This window comes from Panicum virgatum, chromosome 9K (genome assembly GCF_016808335.1).
Source record: "Panicum virgatum strain AP13 chromosome 9K, P.virgatum_v5, whole genome shotgun sequence".
Classification (NCBI taxonomy): Eukaryota; Viridiplantae; Streptophyta; class Magnoliopsida; order Poales; family Poaceae; genus Panicum; species Panicum virgatum.
In genome coordinates this window covers 28,847,521-28,861,904 of record NC_053144.1, presented here as the reverse complement: position 1 = coordinate 28,861,904, position 14,384 = coordinate 28,847,521, and the positions used below count along the sequence as shown (strand labels likewise).

At 44.4% G+C, this 14,384-nt stretch overlaps 1 protein-coding gene across 1 annotated transcript; it reads left to right on the top strand.

Annotated features, from left to right (window-relative positions):
• Positions 1-2,763: 2,763 nt before the first annotated feature.
• Positions 2,764-4,027, top strand: LOC120648662 (protein BIG GRAIN 1-like). The gene has a single exon (XM_039925371.1). The coding sequence runs from the start codon at positions 2,922-2,924 to the stop codon at positions 3,897-3,899; it is 978 nt and encodes a 325-aa protein (XP_039781305.1). The 5' UTR covers positions 2,764-2,921; the 3' UTR covers positions 3,900-4,027.
• The last annotated feature ends 10,357 nt before the right edge of the window (positions 4,028-14,384 follow it).

Genomic DNA, 14,384 nt, shown 5'->3' with positions numbered 1-14,384 from the left:
ACCAACAAATGGAGCCTCCATGCTTGATCTCAAGGCCTAAAAATTACCACGTTAATCGGAGAAAATAAGAGAAATTGAAATTACCCGCCACTGCCATTACGATAAAAATCGGCCCAAAATACCACTGTGTTTGACTAAATATAGCCCACCATGCCATTATAAAGAAACTAATCCAATATGTAACATAGTAATGAGACTCCAAACAACTAGCATTGGATAAGCTAGGAGATTCTTAAAAATTACTATCATAATTTTTAATTTATTTTTTCTACAGGCATAAACATTGATAAAAAAATTTCGGACAAGCTTCAAAAAATGCAAATACAATCGAAGCATGTACAGACAAAGTTAATATGTGTTCTATTTGCTAACATTTTAGTCAAAAGTCATGTTGAAACTAATAAATGGCACTGAAAAAAAATCAAAAACAAACTTATGTCAACCATTGTTTATCTCATTGTCTTAGTCAAATCAGTTGCAGCATATTTGAATTGATTAAATGAGTACCCATGGCTAAGAGAGGAACAAAATAGGTGCACTAAATCTATATTCCATTGGAAATGATAAGAGAGATGAGAAAAAATAAGAAAAAAGGAAAAGGAAAATGAGTAAAAGAAAAGGACATAAGCCAGCACAGATACGGAGTGGACAACGCGGAGTGGAGTGTGGAGGAACTATTATTGGATTAGGGGCAACAACGAAGAAATGAATGGTTGGGGGTGAATAGGATTCACACGCTCTATCGATTCTACGAATGAAGCTGGGATGAGAGAGTAAATCTCTCCTTTTTGTCTCTCCCCATGAGCACCCAAGATAACAGCAAAGAAGAAGTAGCAGCACCAGCTGGTGAGTACTAGAAAGACGCCAAGAAGCTGCCACAAATCATTGGCTTAGAATCCAAAATAAATAAATAAATAAATAAATAAATAAATAAATAAATTATGCTATAACATTAACAGTATCACATAAACCTAAAAAAATGCTCAAAAAATTTCTTATGTAAAAAATAATACTATCTCCAAATGAATAATAATATGTTTTCCATTGACACGATCCTCAAAACACAACTTTGAGTACTATTAAAAATTTACACTTTAGTGAAACTAAATATTTTTTAATCAACGTATACAAAAAAAACTTAGAACTATCTCAGAATGGTATCCAATTCAAACCTAGAAGGAGTATGAAATATAATCAAATTATTGATCCTCAAAATAGCTTTAATACATCTTGATTTTCGTCAACAAAAAATACTTTATAAAAGCCGATTAAAAAAGTGTAACCTTAAATATACTTACACCTAGCCGCACAAATAATAAATATAAATAATTAAATAATTTAAAATATAACATTGGAGATGGTAACATCTTGCCGCGCAATTGCGCGGGTGGCCTTCCTAGTTTTTCAAAATTGTTCTTAATAATTAAGATTCTTATTTTTGTAACAATTCTCATAATTTAAAGGAAAAACGGATTAAAATCCCTCCATCAGTATAACTTTTCCATGCCAAGATATGCCTAACAGAATTGATAGGAAGGGAGTATGTGAGCGTTGAGCGCAACATATTAAGGAACACACGCATGACTCGTACATAAAAGTAACAAAGAGCGTGGATGCGTGCAACATGGTGAAGCTTTTCTCGAGATGCTCCCACCATCAAACAATGGCTTTAGCCATGTACTACATGGCGAGATATCACAAGAATGAGATGCGTGTTTGCTTGATTATATTGCTCCAAAGAAAGCTAGGGAGACAAAGATGATCTTTACAAAGAGGGGCTACGAGCGTGCTTGGAATTTCGGAGAAAGGCAAAGGAACTGTGAATTTTTAAGTGTTCACATCAATATGATTACTCTTCAAAAGGATCCGAAAGAACACTTTAATCTGTGCAGTTTTTAAGAAACTAAGTGTGAGGTAAAATGACCAGGTATTTTGTATGGAGATTGTTCCTACCTCTTAGGTCCCAATTTGCTAGTGATTTATGCGGCTTGTTTGGATACATGGGGCTAGTTGTCAGCTGCTAAAATTAGCCTAATATAACTAATTCAAACATGAGGGTTAATAGGAGAAAGTTACTTTTATCCTACTAAGTACAGGCCTGTACCCCTCTCACCAAGAGCAAAGTGGATTGGATTAAAAAAAAGCAAAATGGATTTTTTTTTAGGATTCTAGCTAACTAGTTTCCCGTATATGCAAAGCATGACTAACTTTGGCTAACCTAACTACTCCCTCCGTTGCAAATTACAAGTTATTTTAGCTTTTAGAAAATTTGAAACGAAGTGAATAGCTACATAATTTTTAGTATGCAGTGTATCTAGCCGAATAGCAAAATCTGTGTTGCCTAAAGCTATAATACGGAATATGGACTGAAAGGAGTAGCCAACGGTTAGCCGTAACTGATCCAAGCATACATGCGATCCTCAAAATCCAACGCAGCACCTACAAGCATCACATAAAACAAAATTCTTCATAATTTTTGTCTGGTTGGTATGTATATTATTAGTTTTTTCAAATTTAGTAGCGCGTGCTTAGAACAACAATTTGAATTTTGGGCTTGAGATTAAACTGTTCACCTAGAAACGGTGAACCAGGAGGCAGCAGCAGTGATAAGGAAGAGGCGCGTTCCTGGTGCCGGCGCCGACAAAGCAAAAGTGAAAGGGGGCCAGGAAAGAGAGGGAGGCGGCTGCCGGAAGGAATCGAAGCATCAAGGACGGAGAGGGACATCACCCAGACAGCAAGATCCCCTCGCCCCGCACGCCCGCACTCCCTCCACTCCCCCGACTCACACGCGCGCCCGCCATTGCTACCCCCCCTTCGCTTTCTAGCTAGCTCCCCTGCCCCCTCCACCGCTAGCTAGGCTCGCCTATATCATCATTGCCTCGCACCGCACGCCGCTCTCTCTGCTCGACTGCGCTCGAACAATGGAGAGGTGGGCGCCGGCGCCGGCGCGGGAGAGGCCCAGGCGGCGGCCCGGCCAGCCGTCCTTCTCGTCCACGCTGCTCGACGCCATCTGCGACTCCCTCGACGACCAGCCCGGCGGGCCGGGAACGACGGTGGCCGCGGCGAGATCAGCCGGGAGCGCCCAGAAGAAGCACGAGGCGGCCCTGCATTGCTACTACTACAAGCCGTCCTTGGCCGCCAGCCACCGGGCGGCGCCGGCGCCCGCGCCCGCGGACGACTGCTCCGGCCGCGGGTACTTCTCGTCGTCCGAGGTCGAGTACTCCCTCCGCCGCCTCCGCCCCATCCGCACCTCCGGCGGCGTCGGGGCGGCCTCCGTGGCTCCCGCGGAGAAGCCGCAGCAGCAGCAGCCGGCGGCGGTGGACAAGGCGAGGGGCGCGAGGAAGCCGTCCGCCGCCTCCGCCCGCGGCGGCTGCCGCAGGCCGGCCTCCCCCGGCGCGCGGCTCGCCAGCCTGATCAACGCCATCTTCTCCGGCAAGCGCCATTCCGCGCGGCAGCACCCGGCGCCGGCGGACGAGGAGCCGCCGTGCTCGACTGCCCCGTCGACGGCGCGCCCCTGCCTCGCCAAGACGCCGCCGTCGGCGCGGGCGCGGGCGCGGCCGAGCCGGAGCCGGAGCCGGAGCCGGACCGTGCGCTTCTTGGACATCGACGGCGAGGTGGCCGTTGCCGCGGCCGCCTCTGGCTGCAGGCGAATCCCGGTGGTGGAAGTGGAGGAGGACAGCGACGGCGGTGAGCAGAGCAGCGACGCCAGCTCCGACTTGTTCGAGCTCGAGAACCTCGCGGCCATTGCTCCGGGGAGTAGTGCCACGCGTTGCCGGAGAGCGTGCGGGGATGAGCTTCCGGTGTACGGGACGACTGGGGCTGGGCTCCGGCACGGCATTGGCCGCCGCCGTCCGTTCGGGTATGGCACCCATGGTCGGAGTTGTAGCAGAGTTGTTTGATTTAGAATACAAAAAATAGAGGGGCTTAACTGTAAAGTAATTTTACATCATTGGTCTTTTTTATGACTTTTCGGCTTCTTTATAATTCTGTACTCCGTAGTTCTCAAGCTATGTATTGGCAATCATATTTGCGCTTCAAACAGGTCTCGCTTTCTTTTGGTCACTAAAATGAAACGAAGCATCTTAAGGACAACTTCAACCGAACTCTCAAATTTGAAACTCTATTTCTTTATATGAGAAGCTCTCATCCAGATTCCAGCCCCCTACTTACCTTCCAACTCCAACCGAACTTTTATATATCTCCCTACATCTTCACTATCTATTTTTCAATTGATATCATGTAACTAACGATCGTAGAACTATATAAGCAAATGGTGTTTATTATCAATAATGATTATCTCAATGAATATATTTCAGATTAATAATTTTTGAACAGGATTATTTATAATAATTAATTATTCAATAATTTGGCCGTTAATGATAATTTGAACGATGACTAATATTCCAACGGCTATATTTCAAATGGGTATATTTCAACGGCTATATTGCAATTAAGTATATGAAACGTCTATATTTCGAATGGGTATATTCCAATGGCTATATTTCAAACGACTATATTTCAAACGGACATATCCCAACGGCTATATTTCAAACGGCAATGTCTTTCATCTCTATATATACATGCTCATTTACCCTATTTTGCAAAGAGCCAATCACTTTGTTGTTGCTTCCTCACCTCAAAATGAGTAGACTCTATCGCTTAGACTCGTCGTCCTTGTCAGATGATGATGACGAGCCTGAACTCACCCTTGGTGCACTACATCAAGCTCATACGAGATACTTGGCTGTGCATAGTTCACAGTGGGGTGGGGGTTGGGGTGGGAGGGGGCTCTGTACCTGGCCGGCAATATATTCATCGCGATAGAGAAGCTGGACATTGGAGGTTGTACCATGACTATTTTTCAGAAGCTCCAACATATGATGCATCTATCTTTCGGCGCAGGTATGTGAAATTGTCTTTTTTTCCCCTCGCATTCTCCATCCATCGATACGAAGCTCCTACATTTTTCTTATTATTGATCCTTCGACTCAGGTTTAGAATAGCTCGTCCTCTATTTCTTCGCATAGCACATGCTGTAGAGGAGCATGATCATTACTTTGTGCAAAAAAGGGATAGATGTGGAAGGCTTGGGTTATCTTGTCTGCAGAAAATTTGTGCTGCCTACATGATGATTAGTTATGGCGTTCCTACAGATTTTATGGACCAATATTTTCGTATTGATGAAAGTACTGTCATAGAGAGTCTTAGAAGGCTAGTTAGAGCTATTATTGAAGTGTTTGTGGATGAGTACTTGAGATCTCCAAACGAGTAAGACACAGCTAGATTGCTTGCAAGTGCCGAGCATAGGGGTTTTCCTGGAATGCTTGGGTCCCTAGATTGTATGCATTGGGTGTGGAGGAACTGCCCTACAGCATAGAAAGGTCAGTATACAGGACGTGTCCATGAGCCTACAATCATTCTTGAAGCCGTTGCTTCTAAAGATCTTGGATTTGGCATGCTTTCTTTGGATTGCCAGGCTCTCATAGTGATATCAATGTGCTCCATCGATCGCATCTGTTTGCAAGGCTAGCGGATGGGCAAGCCCCCAAAGTTGATTTTACCATCAACGGACATAGTTACAGCATGGGCTATTACCTTACCGATGACATCTATCCTCAATGGGCAACATTTGTGAAGAACATACAATCTCCACTAGGCAATAAGAGGAAATACTTTGCCAAGGCTCAAGAAGCAGTTAGAAAGGATGTTGAACGGGCTTTTGGAGTTTTGCAATCTCGTTTTCCATTGTTCGTGGACCTGCTCATTTCTGGGATAAGGAAACACTCAGGGAAATAATGACAGCTTGTGTTATAATGCACAATATGATAATTGAAGATGAAGATGTTGACATCCACTACGAGGGGGTTGGCCAACTTGTAAGAACTATGCCACCTGAACAACACAACTGTACACGTGAGTTTTCTGATTTCATTCAAGCTCATTGTGATATCAGAAATAGAGAAACACGCCAACAACTTCAGCAAGATCTGATCGAGCACCTTTGGCAACGCCATGCAGACTTGTATTGATCATCCACTATGTATCTGATCAAGTACTTTCTATGTAATGTAATCTCTATTTCTAATCATGTACTTGCTATTTAATGAAATATGTATTTCTCATCCATGCATAGCTTATGTATTGAACACAAAATAGCATAAACAGTCCACAAGTATACCAAGGCAAATAATAAAATTGTTCATACATACCATACATAACTGACAAATGCCCATAATCTCAAGTACTGCCGGTACCCAACCGTCGAGCAATGATCTATTTTTGCAGCGTACTATAGAATATTTGCTGCACCTCATTCAATTGAGTTAAATCCACATTCATTATTTTCTCATCATCCATCCTTTGTTTCAACAGCAATTCTTGTTGTTGGAGATCAATGCGTCTATTCTCTACTTGTTCCATGATATCAAGCCTCCTAGTCTCAACTTCTTGCTTCATTTGCATCCTTCTAATTTCTACAGCAAGTCTCTCATCATTGTGCTCTTTTTTCCTAAGCTCTTTTAGCTCATCAGCCTTTTCTCTCTTAGACCAACTATATTCTACTACTTCCAAGTAAAGAGTTTCACCATGAGCTATAGGATTTTTACCTCGCCTTTCTTTCTCCTTCTTCTGACCATCTGGCCTACCTTTTCTTGGTGAAGTATGACTTGGACCATCTTCTTCATCACCATGGTGACTTTCATGTGTTTCAGGAGTAGCAGCCCTTGGACTTGCTATTGATGATGTCTTCTATTTTTTGTTGGTGCTGTTACAAGGGAGGTCCTTCCACTTCTGGGCATGCTGCAACAGGTTCCAACAATGCAGCAAACCAAATGACCTCTTATTCGTATCTGCATCCTTGTACAACACACATGCTTGTTGAATTTAAAAAACACAATATGTTAGTAACCAGATACACACCATTTTAAAACTAGTCAAAGTATAAGACTTCGTACCCTGTCTTGCTCGGTGACACCGCTTTGATTTGAACGAAGTACTTGACTGTACCATGAACAAAATTTACTAACACTTCCTTGAATTATACCCCAACGGTGTGAGAGAGAACTGATATTACGATCAGATTCAAATGTCTTGTGCTTGTGGTAGTACTCATGAATTCGCTGCCAATAACTACTACGAGTTTGATCAATAGATTGAACATGATCCATGCTTACTTCTAGCCATGCCGACACCAACAAAATGTCCTCTTTCTCTCTGAAATTTCTGGTTCTCTTCTTGTTCTTGTTTCCAATCTTCAAAGGGGGAGAAGACTCTGTAGGTATCTTTGTGGTATCCCTGTAGAAGCTTGTTCAGTAAGCATTGCTCCAAAATTAAACTCATCAGCATCAAGCTCGATCACTGCTCCTGGTATTGTTCTCCACCAATTCCACCCAGCTTTCCATTTGAACCTCCTGCAATTGAGTATAAAAAAATCAAATAGCAGCAACAGAACAGAGGGCGGCGCAAGGGGCAGCAGCAGAGGGCACCGCATGGGGGCACGCCACCCCCAGCCCCCTCGCACGACCCACGATTGGTGCGGGGCAGGGCGCCACCTACCGCCCCCCATGGGCATAGGCGCGGGGCGGGGTGCCGCCAGCCCCCTCAGGCGCACGCGCGATACGGGGCGCCGCCGCCTCCCACATGCGCAGCAGGCATAGGCACGGGGTGGCACGCCGCCGGCCCCCATGGCCGTGGGAGCTACCGCCTCCATATCTATGAGGTACACCATTACCCTTCCCTTCCCTAGACTGTATGGTCACCGGAGACGAGAAATCCTCCGTGGACAGCGCGGGGGGGCCGGCCGTTGCCGCCGTCACCGGATGAGAGCTCGAGAGAGGACCTCCTACAAGTGAGAGTCTGAGGGGGGAAATGAGGTCGCCTCATCCATCGGGGGCGGGATGAGAGGCCAGTTGGAGAGATATTTTTGCATTTTAGCCCTCATCTATGAGGTAGGGGTCCAAATGAGCACTCGGTTGGAGTTGCCCTAAGTTCTTAACTTCGATAATCTATTGTAAAGTTTCCAGCATAGAGAAAAATACCATAAAAACGTACAGCATCCATCGAATACGCTGCAACGATGATGGCAAAATAGCCACTTTAGTCCCTCCACTTTATTACAAAGGTCAAATTTGTCTCCGTACTTTCAAATTGGCCAATATAGTCTCTCAACTTTCATTTTCGGGTGATACATGTCCTTACGCTAATATTATACTCTATAATAACATGAGATAAATGCAAAAAGTCCTTTTTACCTTTGGCTTATTCTTTTCCTTCTAAATTTCCACTCTTCATGAGCCCGCAATACAATGCGATGCATGAGTAAATAAAATTCTATGTTTCAAATTTAACACTTGTGATATTCAGCTCCTAAATGCATTTTATGCTCGTGCCACTACATTAGTTTGCATAGCTAAATATTTTATTAGTAATAACAAACTGTTGAGGAATTTAGAAGGAGAAGGAGACCAGGGTAAAGAGGATTGAGTATAATATAGCACAAGGATGAGTTTGACCTAAAATGAAAGTTGAGGGACCATATTGGCCTATCTGAAAGTTGAAGGTCGAATTTGACCCTCAGCTCAAAGTTGAGGGATCAAAACGCCTATTTTGCCAATGGTGAGTAAAGCCAGACGTGAGACACAAATTACCCTATTTTGTAGTATCCTATCTCATATCGTTGGTAGTTTGGTAGTACTCTTTTTGTATGCCCTTCTCTTCTGCTTTTTCAAGATTTTGAAAATTGCATATCTGCATGTAAAATTTGTGGTTGTTGTATATTTTTATTTGAAATGATTTTGTTTCGTCTGCCTGTGGCTGTTGGCTGGTGCTGATTTGCTATCAAAAAAAAATACTGCTGACTGGCTGGTGACTGTTGCCGATTTGGTGTGAGAGAAAAGCACTGCTGCTGGTTGCCAGCAGAACAGAGTGAATACAAATAGAATAACATGATATTGATTCCGCAAAATTTTACCATTAATGTTTCTACTGTAGAGAACCATGAAGAAGATTTCATCATTAAATGTGCCAACACAAACCTGCTGCATCAAAGAAATAAAAATGTCAAGGAAGCTGGTAAAATTCTAGTAATCAAACAAATAGATGCATCTTTATTCGAATAAAACAAAGATGCGCCCTTTGACCCTGAAATAATTTGCATCGCCTTACCACCATGCGGAGGCGCCTTTCTGATCTAATTACTGAATCATAAACCTTTTTCTCATAGACCAAAATTTTGGTATTCTAGAAAATTTTGCTGATTTAGCCGTAACACAATCAACAATGCAATGTGTACTGTATCACGCTAGAGTTTCATTGTCATGATGCTACATGATCACTGCTAAGCCTCCCTAGCAAGTATCACCGTACCAAAGCGATAAAAGGAAGGAAAGCGAGCTCAGCGTCAGTTATTTTTAATTTCCCTAGAAAGGAAAGGGACAGCTAGTAAAGGAGCTAGCGATCCAGGGGAGAGAGCTGCACCCGTCGTGTCTCCCTTCCTGCACGAGAGCGCATCATCACGGGGATCACCAATGGAGCTTGCCATGCTCAGCCGTGACAGCCGACGACTTGCGAGCCAAGCGAAATGATGCCAATGATCATGCCCCCCCCCCCCCCCCTTGATCGCCCAAGCAATTGTTGAACTGAGCAGAGGGAGTGGTTCTCTGCCCAGTGACACCCCACATTGAATCCTGCCACATTGTGTAGAGAGAAATTGTTTGTAAAATTTTAGAATCCAAACTCTCCAAGAATTAAAAAAAAACAGGACGTGTTTACTGTTGATGAAAAATAAAAGAGAAAGAAAAAAACACAAGGACACGTGTATGCTTGTGTGTTGCGAAGATAGAGCCCGGGCACCATCTGTACGATGTTCGATTTCTGCATACTACTCGTACAATTTTGGGCGTCGATCTCGAGAAACAACGGACGGGGAAAGCAAAAGGATGGACCGAAGAGAAGATCGATCGATCGAAAGGCCGGCCTGACATTTCATTCCTCCCTTCCCTGGCTCCGTACCTGCTGGTCTTTTCTTTTCCCCCGAGGCAGCTGCCCAAAGCACCCTCGTCCGACCGCGACCGGTGACTTATCGAGAGGAGAGAAGATCACGGCGGAGGACGACTACTGGCCGATCCCAAGAATATTTGGGAGTTCACAACGCGCGTCTTCTCGTCTCCTTTGTTACCTCCACCCTTGGGTTGCGTCGCGCATGCTTCCAACATCCAAGTTCCAGGCGGCAAGCGAGCACCCGTCGAGTCACGTTAAGTGCGACAGGGCGTCCCGGCGCCGGTGCCATCGCTCCAGGCAGACAGGCAGTAGGATCGCGGCCGCGGATTTGTCTCGCAGGAACGCGCGGCAGCGGCAGGGTGCGGAACAGAGCAGCCGGCGGGGCATGAGAGCCGGCAGTAGGATGCCGCCGCGCCGCCGCGGGAGAGAGTGGCCTTGTTTGGATTGTGCTAGCGTCTAGCGTGTATGCACGTTTTTCGAAAAAAGAATCTCATATGCATGGACCATTAAAGGAAGTCTATTTGCAAAAAATTTCAGAGATGGATGTAATTTTTCGCGACGAATCTAATGACGGTAATTAATCGGTGATTGGCTATAGTGATGCTACAGTAATCATCCTCTAATCACGCAATCAAAGGTCTCATTAAATTCTTCATGGTTTCTAACACAGGGGTTCTGGAGTTAGTTTTATAAACTGATTTTATTTAACGCTGTAATTAGCAGTCAAAGTTTTCTAGCACTCCTAGTAGTGCAGAGAACCAAACAGGGCCGTGTGTCCCGAGCTTGACATGGGCTGACTCACGGCCCAGCAGGTGGTGTTAAGCCTAAAAAATAGCAGGCCCCGCTGCCAAAAACAGGCACCCGCCTTCGCAGGCTGCAACGCAACGTTCAGGACTCCAGGGCCCATCATGGATCTCACGCCATCAAAATTGGGCGAGCAGCTCGCACAGGAGATTTTTTTAAAAAAAACTGGTACGATCTTTTTAGCACTAGCTTCAATAGGTGGGATGTGAGCACAGGCTGCAACGCCAGTTTTTTAGCACTTCCACTAGGTGCGGTGTGAGCACAGGTGCACAAACCTTCTATCTCCATTTCAAGCTTCACTTCAACTTCAAGCCACCACTGTGGAGGGTTTTAGCCTAGATATTTTACATTCCAGATGCGAATTGCCTAAAACCTTGTGCTTTACATTCATGTTTTGGGTCGGTACCATGCACGCAAGATGTGCAATCGGAGTTCAAACAATCTAGCTGACATCATCATGCTCAAAAATCATATAGAAACTAAAAGAACCTATAGATTCTAGACAAAATCTTTAAAACAAGATCACACTTAACTATATCAGAATGAAGTTTTTTTCCAATTATATTAGATTTTGTTTTATGACATGAATCTCTCCTACTTAAAAGTTGTTGTATGTAGATGAATTTCTTATGAACCCTATTTTTAAAGTTGAAATATTTTATTTATGATAGGTACCCCCTCATATTAAAAAGAATTACCTACTAGGCTTTCCGTTTCTGCCCTCCATGCGTTCTGCTCAAGGCTTCATTTTGTTTATGCTCTTATGCACTCTTAGTGTTCCATCTTGCCTGACGTACACTCCCTCCTCTTTGACGACGCTCACCACTTCACCGTGGGCCATGGCCTCTACCCACCAATTTTCACCCTTCCATCAATGAGCTTACTTCACTCCTTCTCTATCGATACTGGTGGTGTTCCTCCTTCTCTCTCAAATCTGACGATGGATCTTCTGACCTCACCGGACCCTCCACCCACCCTCACCATATTCTATTGTCATTATTGCCACCATCCTCACCCACTAGAAAGAAACTCCCCCTCCCTCCTTGGGCATCGACGCAGATGCAGGAGGGCGGGAATATGAATGCTAGGTCGTGTCCAAAGGTATCGATTTCCATGTGCCACGTCGTGAGAGCAACAATAACAACAATACATTTTCCAGGTGGCTGAATTAGATTCCCTCCACCGCCATGTTGAGGTGCTCCACGCTACCACTACTACCCAGCCTCTCCTTCATCGATTTTGCCTCCTACAAATAGCCAAGTGATGAGACAAGCCGCACTAAGTAGATACAAGTCAGCAATCCTGATGTCCTTCATGGGAATCCCATACACCGTGATGTTCCGTCCATTCTCCATAGATGTTCTCTCAAACTACATTGTTGTATACCTCCACCCCCTTGTGTCATCTTCATTGCTGCAAATCCCAGCACGTGACTTACCGGGTGAGGATAAGTTTTGAAGACGCTATCATGGTACCCATCCTTCTCAAATCACCCAACTTTCAACTATAAGTTCTGAAAGACTTGCTAGCTACTTTTGCTTCTGCAACAAAACTTTCCGTTAACATCAATAAATCTTTGATGGTCCCTGTCAACACAAGTCTAGAAAAACTCAATGAGCTGGCCATCTCCTTCAATTGTTCTACTGGAAGTTTGTCCTTCACCTACTTAGGTCTGCCTCTGAGCATCTCCAAACCAAGTGTGGCTGATTTTTCTAGGAAAGTCTATTCATCGCAAAGTGCGAATGGAGTTTGCCACATCGTAGAGGCGATGCTCGTCTTCCCCGGTGAGCCGCAGTGGCCTTAGAAGAGGGGGAGGGGGGCTAGGGAAGCCTAGCGGCGGAGGCAGGTAGCTAGCGGTAGCGAACAACGGCCGGGACACCGCCGACCAGGGGTGGCTGGTTGACATCCGGTGGGCCAGACACCGGGTGGGAGAGCTCGGGTCCGAGCTGATTAGCGTTGGTGGTGGGGGAAGGTGGGGGTGCGCGGCCAAGAAGCTTCTGCGATAGATCATCGCTAACTCGCACAAGGCGAACCCCCCCCCCAACACACACACACACACACACACACACACACACACACACACACACACACACACACACACACACACTTTTTCTTCCCCTGTTCTCCAAATGTGAAAGAAGGCTTTCCTCAACATCGGCATTCAACAATTCCCATGGTCCAACTTAGAACACTACTCCTGCCACAAACAGTAATAAATAAAATTGCCAAATACAGAAAATATTATCTTTAGAGGGGGTCTAATGTTAATGTTAATCAACCTCCTGCTTGGACCATGGTCTGCCTGCCAAAGGAAGAAGGAGGGCTGGGTGTTCTAAATCTTAAAACTGAGAATGAGGCTTTACTACTCAAGAACCTTCACAAATTCTACAACAAAGTAGAAAACTCTTGGGTACGCCTAATTTGGGAAAAAAACATTACGGAAATGGTAAGCTACCCACCAGTCATGTAAAAAAGGGTCTTTCTGGTGGAGAGACAATCTCAAACTTCTAGATGCTTATAAAGGAATGTCAATGGTTAATATTCAAAATGGCTCAACTTGTTTGCTGTTGTAAGATCTTTGGAATGGCCAAGTACCAAATCAGGCTTATCTAGAGCTTTTGTCTTTGTGAAGGAGAAAAACAGTTCCTACCAAAAAGCATCAGCTACAGTACCCTTCCACACTCTTTCATCTTCCTCTATCAGAAGAAGCCTTCTCCTAGATGACATCTCTGCAGCAAAACATGAATAGGCCGACACCCATTCAAGAACCTCATTGGTGGGCTTAAATTTGAGGCAGTCACCTCTTCTCCTCAGCCAAGGCCTACAAACATCTCACTGGTCATGCACATGTTCACAAGCCCTTTAACTGGTTGTGGAAATCCTGTTGTCAAAATAAGCACAAAGTGTTCTTTTGGTTACTACTAAAAGATAGAAATATTCTAAGAAGGAAGACAATGTTCCTGGATTCCTATGATTGTGTTATGTGCACTACAAAAGCACTGAAGAACGATATCCCAGTTATTCTTCCATTGCAGTTTGCCCAAATTTGCTGGAACCTCCCCAACTTACAAGTGCCAGGTCAAACTTCAATACCTAACATTGTTGACAGCTTCAAACAAGCACTGCATTAACCCCTCTCGATGAGTCTCATCATAATGCTCTGCTAGGCTATCTGGACAATAAGAAATGATTTATCTTTCAAGGAACCCCGCCTATGGTGCAAGCCTGCTGACAAACCCTCCGGAAAGAACTCGCCCTGCTTGAGCAGAGTTAAAACAAAATACAAGAACAATTTTCAGGAATGGCTAAACCTCCTGGTGTAATTTTTGGTTGTTTTCTTTGATTTTCTTCCTTTCCTTCTTTAGTTCCTAGAGGTCTCTCATGAATGGCTATACATGAAACTTCTTTTAATATATTTCAGTGGGGGATTACGAAATCCCCTCCTATTTACATGAAAAACTCTCATCATGTTGAAAATATCAGATTGTAAGTCATGCCTATTCAGATTCTGTTATCCTGAAGCAAGTTCTTTGTGGACATCAGCAGACAAGACTTTCCATAGCAATCGAGACAACTGGATTTTC